General features: G+C 23.8%; 1 protein-coding gene across 1 annotated transcript; it reads left to right on the top strand.

Annotated features, from left to right (window-relative positions):
• Positions 1 to 453: 453 nt before the first annotated feature.
• On the top strand, positions 454 to 5,057 carry LOC119670528 (lysosomal acid phosphatase-like). Its single transcript, XM_038080820.1, has 7 exons — positions 454 to 679; positions 3,520 to 3,618; positions 3,686 to 3,769; positions 3,834 to 3,992; positions 4,061 to 4,246; positions 4,309 to 4,650; positions 4,716 to 5,057. Exons 1-7 carry the CDS (start codon positions 551 to 553, stop codon positions 4,872 to 4,874), a joined length of 1,158 nt encoding a protein of 385 aa, XP_037936748.1. The 5' UTR covers positions 454 to 550; the 3' UTR covers positions 4,875 to 5,057.
• The last annotated feature ends 1,890 nt before the right edge of the window (positions 5,058 to 6,947 follow it).

The raw sequence follows: 6,947 nt of genomic DNA, 5'->3' as shown, positions 1-6,947 counted from the left end.
TGTCTTTTTGAAAATGTATATCAGAATAAAATGTAGATATTTTACAGTCAGCAGCTCAGACGAAGCATATGCGTAAATTCCTATTAGTGAATTCCTATTTATTCTTAATAAAAATTTTATTCTGTTATGAGATTACACACTTCTATTAATAATGTAAAAACTTTCAATAAGCTATTTATATAAATTCCAGGTAATTATTATGCAGATTAATTATTCATTGTAATACTTTGATTAATTCAGTAAATTGTGTGAACCAATAAATAATGTAGTAAATCCCAATTAAATGTTATTAAAAAAATAATGCAAGCAGCTAGCTTCTATTTAGAACAAAAGCCATCAAAAATTTAGTTGCGCCGACATTTTCAACCGGGTTTACCAGACTAAACACCGTATTTATCTAAGTAATTCGCGTTTAGCAAATAGTTTATCTGTAGAGTGTGACGCGTTGCTATAGTCGGAAATTTGTCTAGTTGTCTAAATTCGCTGAGGTTAAAAGCTCGACCAATTCTGGTATTGCAGTCATTAAACACCGTTCAGTTCATTCAGAAACATGGGGTCTCGCGTGCCGCTTGCCATATTTTGCTTTTTTGCAATTTTTAACGTGAATGCAGTTTATAGTTATCCATCATCCGCTTCTTCTAATGCCGGGAAAAATTCAACTTTACAACTTGTGCATATGGTAATAATTTTTATGCTATTTGTAAAATTTTTTTGTGAGATTTTCATAAATGTTTAATATATAAATTTTAAAAAATGTTGGTGGTGCTCTATATATGTTAACTATTTGAATGTGTTTAGAAATTTTAACGATTAAAAAGTTTATAAGTTTTTGAAAAATGTGAAATATTATGGTCTGGAAATTTATATTTACTGCAGAATAATTCTGCGTATCAAAAAGCTTAAAATTAAAAGTTTGATATATTGTTTCATTGACATAAATAATTATAATTCGATTATAAAATATTCTAGTTTTTTTGTTAATTTGAAAAAAGCATTTTTTATGTTAAAAAATTAAATGAAAATGTTATTCAAAATTTTTAATTTGAAACCAAATTGAAATGATAAAGTTTGTCATTTTAAAACGAAAATTAATTAAATTAAAAAGTTTGAATATGTTAGTAATTGTATTAGTACAGAAATAGAAATCACTAAAACTATATTTTATTTTAAATTATATATAAATTCAAATTAGTTTTTTTAATTAATTAATTAAAAATCACTTTGAATATTTTAAAGCTGTTATTAATTATCCTGACGTCGATAGAGAGTTTAAAAAAATACAAAATAAAATAAAATAAATGAATAAAACAAAATGAATTAATATTTAATATGTATTTAATATTTAAAAAAAAAAAATTTTAAATTCAAAAATCAGCTTAAAATTAAAATTAATAGCTTTAAACATTTTAACAGTGTTAATAATTATCGTAATATAGAAACAGAATTTAAAATAATAATAAAATTAATATAACTGTCAGCTTAAAATTAAAAATTTAATTTTTAAATTCAAGTAGAAAAAAATTTTTATAACTTGTAATATAAGTCATCATTTTTATAAATTAAAATTAAATCAAAGTTATTAGTTTTGTCAGTTTAAAATTAAAAAGAACAAATTTAATCAATTTAAAAGTGATATTAATTATCCTCTTATAAAAATAGAAGTTTAGAACAAAATTTATAGCTTAATTGCATTAACATTCAGATATATTTATTTATTCAAAAATATTTATTTATAGATATTATATGCAACTTTTTTAAAAAGATATTTTCTAAATTATTTTGATAGCAGATAGATAGATAGATAGAGTTAAAAATGTATTATATTTTAATGTGTAAATTTGTATATTCTTATAAATTTCTTATAAAATTATTTTCGTGAGTGTTATGATATGATTATTTTTTTAATCAATTAAATATTTTGATTAAAAAAATTTATTTCGTTTTTAAGTTTGAAAAAAATAATTTATTTCTTTTTTTTAATTAAATTTTTAATGTACTTTGACTGCAATAATATATTTATGAAATAGTTTATGTATTTTTGCGTAACTAATTTAATATATGGTAAATTTGAAAAATGATTTATCAATATATAAATAATTAATAATAAATTTTGAATTCATCATATATAATGTATATTAATTAAATTGGTAATATTAATTGGATCAGTAGAAAATTTACTTTTTTATAAATTCTAAAAAATTCATTTCAATTTCATATTTATTATTTAGTGTTCAATATTTCGTTATATTATATTACAGTTTATATTCCTTATTATTAATTATACAAATTAAAGTTGGTTCCTTGTTGAGAAAGTTGATAAGTGCAATTTTAATATACGATTTTGGGATTACTATACAGATATTAAGTATTCAACATATTTTTCATACATAAAATTGATGTATTTAATTCTTTTAGATTTATATGTGCATTAGTAATCAACGTTTTAATATTTCTGCTTAGAAAAATACAAGTGATTATTCTTTAAAACCAAATATAATTGGAAAATACGCATAGACAGTTTTTGTTCAATTGCTAAAAGAAGTTGTTCAAATAACCATTATAATAAATTACTAGGTTTTAAATTCCATAAATAGTTACAAATTTGAGTAATAAAACTATATGCTGGGGATTTTTCTAAATTTATTTACAATTATTTTGATTTGTTTCAAATTGTAAATTTTTTTAATTAAAAGTAAATTAAAACTCAATAACAAGTTATATATTTCGAAATTAAAGAAGAGTGAAGAGTGGTTTTTTTAATAATAGCTAATTTTGATTTGATTACATTAATTAATAAAAAACATATGAAAATATCTGTATAAGATATCTTATTTTGTTGTTTAAATAATCATATACATAGGTATATATTGCAATATCATATGTTTTAATATGAAATATGATATAAATACCGATAAACAATAGAAGATGACTATCGGAACCAGAGGGACCTACTACAGATTACTGCAATTATAATACATTTTATCTTATTTAATTTTGTCATTCACTTCAACAATTATATGATTTAAATATATATTCATATTTTATGAATATTTATTTGCGTAAGACATTATTTGAAATTATTTAAATTTAAATGCACCTTTAAGAGCGCTTCAGTTTTTTTTTTAAATTCAGAATTGTTATTAGTATTTATAAATAAAAAATATTTACTTTACGATTAACAGTCAATATTGTTCTATAATGTATAAATTACTCTTAACTATAATATTTCACATGTTATTCATATTTTAATTTCATGTGTTAGATATATGTGTATTTAAATCAATTGTATAATTTATTATATAATTTAGTAATTAAAAATTCTATAAAACTTAAAATATTGGAAGTAATGTATGTTAATTATTCTTATTGAGTGAATATTTATTTTGAGAATATTGCAATAAATAAAAAAACATTTAACTTAAGAATGCAGTAGCAAAATAGTTTGTATTTACTGAAATTATATTTATCTTGTAACAACTAAATTAAACAAGACACAAATATTTTTTTAATTTTTTGCAGTTAATGCGTCATGGGCCGCGAACTCCAGTAAATACATATCCCAACGATCCCTATCGCAATAATACGTATTATCCTTATGGCTGGGGGCAGTTGACAAATGTAAATAAAATATTAACCAAAATAATCATTTGATTTAATAAATCATAAATGTTATTTTATTTAACAGAATGCTAAGTCCGAACTTTACAAATTGGGAAATTGGTTACGAATGCGTTACAAGAATGAATTAGGTCCTTATTTCTTCAATGACGTAAGAATTTAATTATTTTGTTTGTTATAATAACAAATAAATAATATTAAATACTTTTTTTCAGTTATTATATGCACAAGCTACTGTTTCTGGGCGTACTCATATGACCTTAGCTACACTCTTTGCGGCAATGTTTCCACCAAAGAATTCTCTAATGGAATGGAATACTAAGTTAAATTGGCAACCAATACCAATATACTCATTACCTGAAAAGGATGATATTGTAATTATTTAACATAAATTAATTTAAAATATAAAAGATTTATAACTGTTTTTCATGTATTTTTAAAGTGGCTAAGAATGCAAGTACCTTGCCCACGATACGATCAAGCTTTTCAAGAGGCATTACAATTACCTGAAGTAGCTGCAGAACATGCGGAAAGTCAAAGTTTATTCGATGAGTTGTCCAAAATAACTGGTACCAATATTACTACTGCCGATGATGTAAACACTATTTTTGTAATATTACAAGCTCAGGTAAATTATTAATAATTAATTATATAAATGATATATATAGTTAATATTCATATATTTTACAGGAAGCATACGGCTTAAAATTACCGGCATGGAGTAAAAAGTACTATCCAGAAAAATTAAGATTTATGGCTGAGCAAACCTATGTTTACAATGCTTACACCCCTGAATTGCGTAAATTAAAGGGTGGTCCATTTGTTCAGAAAATGTTCAACGAGTGGCAAAGTAAAGCAAGAGGTGAACTTGTACCAAAAGATCGTAAATTCTTCATGTATGGTGCACATGATTGGACTCTTACTAACGTATTAGCAACTATGAATGTATGGAAACGTGCATTTCCACGTTTTTCAGCAATGGCATTATTTGAATTGCATAAGGACTTAGACACCGAAGAATATTATGTTGAAGTATGTTTGCTGTTGTAATATAAAATTATTCTATTTTTTATAAATTAATTATATTCTATTTACAGATTTATTATAAATATGATCCAAACAAACCAGTTAAAAGACTAACCGTACCTGGTTGCGAATTTCAATGCCCATTGGAAAAACTTATTAAGCTTACTAAGGCTGTTTTGCCGAATGGTACTTATGAAGAGATGTGTGAACCTAAAAACACGAGTACTTAATTTTTTAAAATTAATTTTATAGTTCAGTTCAGTTTTTTCTATAGAGACGGTTTATTGTGATAGTTATACTCATAAATTTAGAAAATAGAATTTATTTATTTATTAGTCTTAATATCTGCACAATTCAAGTATTATTTACCTACAGTACACAGTTTCCGCAGTAATTGGTAAAGGAATGTGTTTCCTTATTTAGAGGTTCCTTTTTTTTTAAAGAATGTATGTATAGAATTAAATAGAGAATAATAAAATTTTACCAAAAAACTTTATTTAATTTTTTTTTATTAAATCAGTTAGATCTTTATAAATATTGTTAAGATGTTATTATCATGTTTAATAGACATGGGCGTAACCAAAAGCATTGTTTAGAGCAATGTTCTTCTCAATTATTCAATTTAAAAAAATTGTGGTTTGGGCTCGATTTTTGGCTTAAAAGTCGAAAAATTAAATTAAATTGAAAAACAAATTAAATTTTTTGAATAAAAGCTAATCATTTGAAAAGTTGATGAGCTGATCAGCTTGCAGCTTAATAAATTTATCCTATTCAATATTAGATACAAACTTGTAGTGATTGAATTACATTAGGCCTATTCTGTTGTAAGCATGTCGCAATAGAACAAATAAAATAATCACTACTTCCGATGGCAACTCTGGACCATAAACCTAGCAATGGAAATTTTGCTAGGTTTATATATGCAAAACACATAATAAAATTTAAACATAAAATTTCGAAAATGAATAATAATTCTTTGTAATTATTGGTAAGAATATATTTTTACATAATTGTGAATAAAATATACATTTTCATGCCTTTTAACAGTAAAGTAATAAATAGAAACAGTAACGTATTTGTTACGAACAATGACGACACGAAAAACGAATAATTAACGAAATCATTCGTTGGCAGTTAACTGGAAATTTCGTGGGTACCAAAAGTCGTTCACAATAGATGATTTTTAGTCTTGGTAACCATGCGATTTGAGCTGCTTATTAGTTAGCGATTTCAAATAAGTGGGAATAAATAAGCTAGCAGTGTTGTTGTTTCATATGTTATTTTTAAAATAAGCCGGTTGTTTTTTTGTGATATGTTTACAAAAGAAAAGAACTGTTTATTGCCTGTCAAATTGACATTGAAAAAGAGATTGAACGATTTACTGAGCTGAATTGATAATTCTTTGGAGAAAAGGATTCCGTTTGATGGTATATATACTATAACAAAACATAATAATTTTACCGGAACAGAATGGAATGCCAGAAACATTATGAATTATTGAAAAAAATCTGTGGGCAGATTATAAAATAAAAATAAGGAGAAGTATTTTAGTATTATAAAACAAATATTAATAAGTTCGCGATATTTACCTATACTTCTAAAAGCAATAACATTATTTTGATTACAGCATTTTGATTACAGCATTATTTTGATTACAGAACTCCCATATTATTTTTATTTTATTTGATATCTAAAGTAGATTTCTAAATTAAAAATTAGAAGTTGTAATACACTACGAGAAATCGTTTTTTGTTTATATCTCCATGGCTGCGCATAGATTGTTTTTCAATATTAGATTAAGCAGCTCAAAATAAGTCAAAAAAAATTTTTAACAGATGTTAAATTTTATATTATTAAGTAAAACAAATTTGGTTTAGAAATATTTACGGAGTTATTTAAGCATGTCTGTACGGTACCACATTTTAAAGCTTGTTCTATCACGATCTATTCGCGTTTTTTAATAAAATATTTGAAGATAAAGATTTAAGAAACAGCTGTATGGTTAGCCAAAAAATCAATTAATTAAAATAATTTAAAAAAAAAAAGAAATGTTGTTGTTGTAGTTTACTACTTTTCGAATACCTTTTTATGAAATATGTTATAACTATTATAACGAAGTATATAGAGCTCTCTTTAAAAGCTCTATACATTAATATTGTATTAGTCTTTAAAAGCTCGATTCATTAATATTGTATTAGTTTTAAGGATTGATTTAAAAACAAAGTTAGTCTTAAGTAAACTCGTCTTGCGAAGTGACTCAATATAACAAAATATACTAGTTTCTATCACATATAATGGGTATT

This window comes from Teleopsis dalmanni, chromosome 1 (assembly GCF_002237135.1).
Source record: "Teleopsis dalmanni isolate 2A chromosome 1, ASM223713v2, whole genome shotgun sequence".
Taxonomy (NCBI): domain Eukaryota; kingdom Metazoa; phylum Arthropoda; class Insecta; order Diptera; family Diopsidae; genus Teleopsis; species Teleopsis dalmanni.
Note: the sequence above shows the minus strand (reverse complement) of the source record. Positions and strands in the feature narration are given on the sequence as shown.

Bases quoted from the DNA above. Each gene is read 5' to 3' on its own strand.
- LOC119670528 (XM_038080820.1), top strand. From the start codon at position 551: ATGGGGTCTCGCGTGCCGCTTGCCATATTTTGCTTTTTTGCAATTTTT. The intron at 4,247-4,308 runs GTAAATTATTAA...TATATTTTACAG, and splicing joins TTGTAATATTACAAGCTCAG to GAAGCATACGGCTTAAAATT. The intron at 4,651-4,715 runs GTATGTTTGCTG...TTCTATTTACAG, and splicing joins CCGAAGAATATTATGTTGAA to ATTTATTATAAATATGATCC.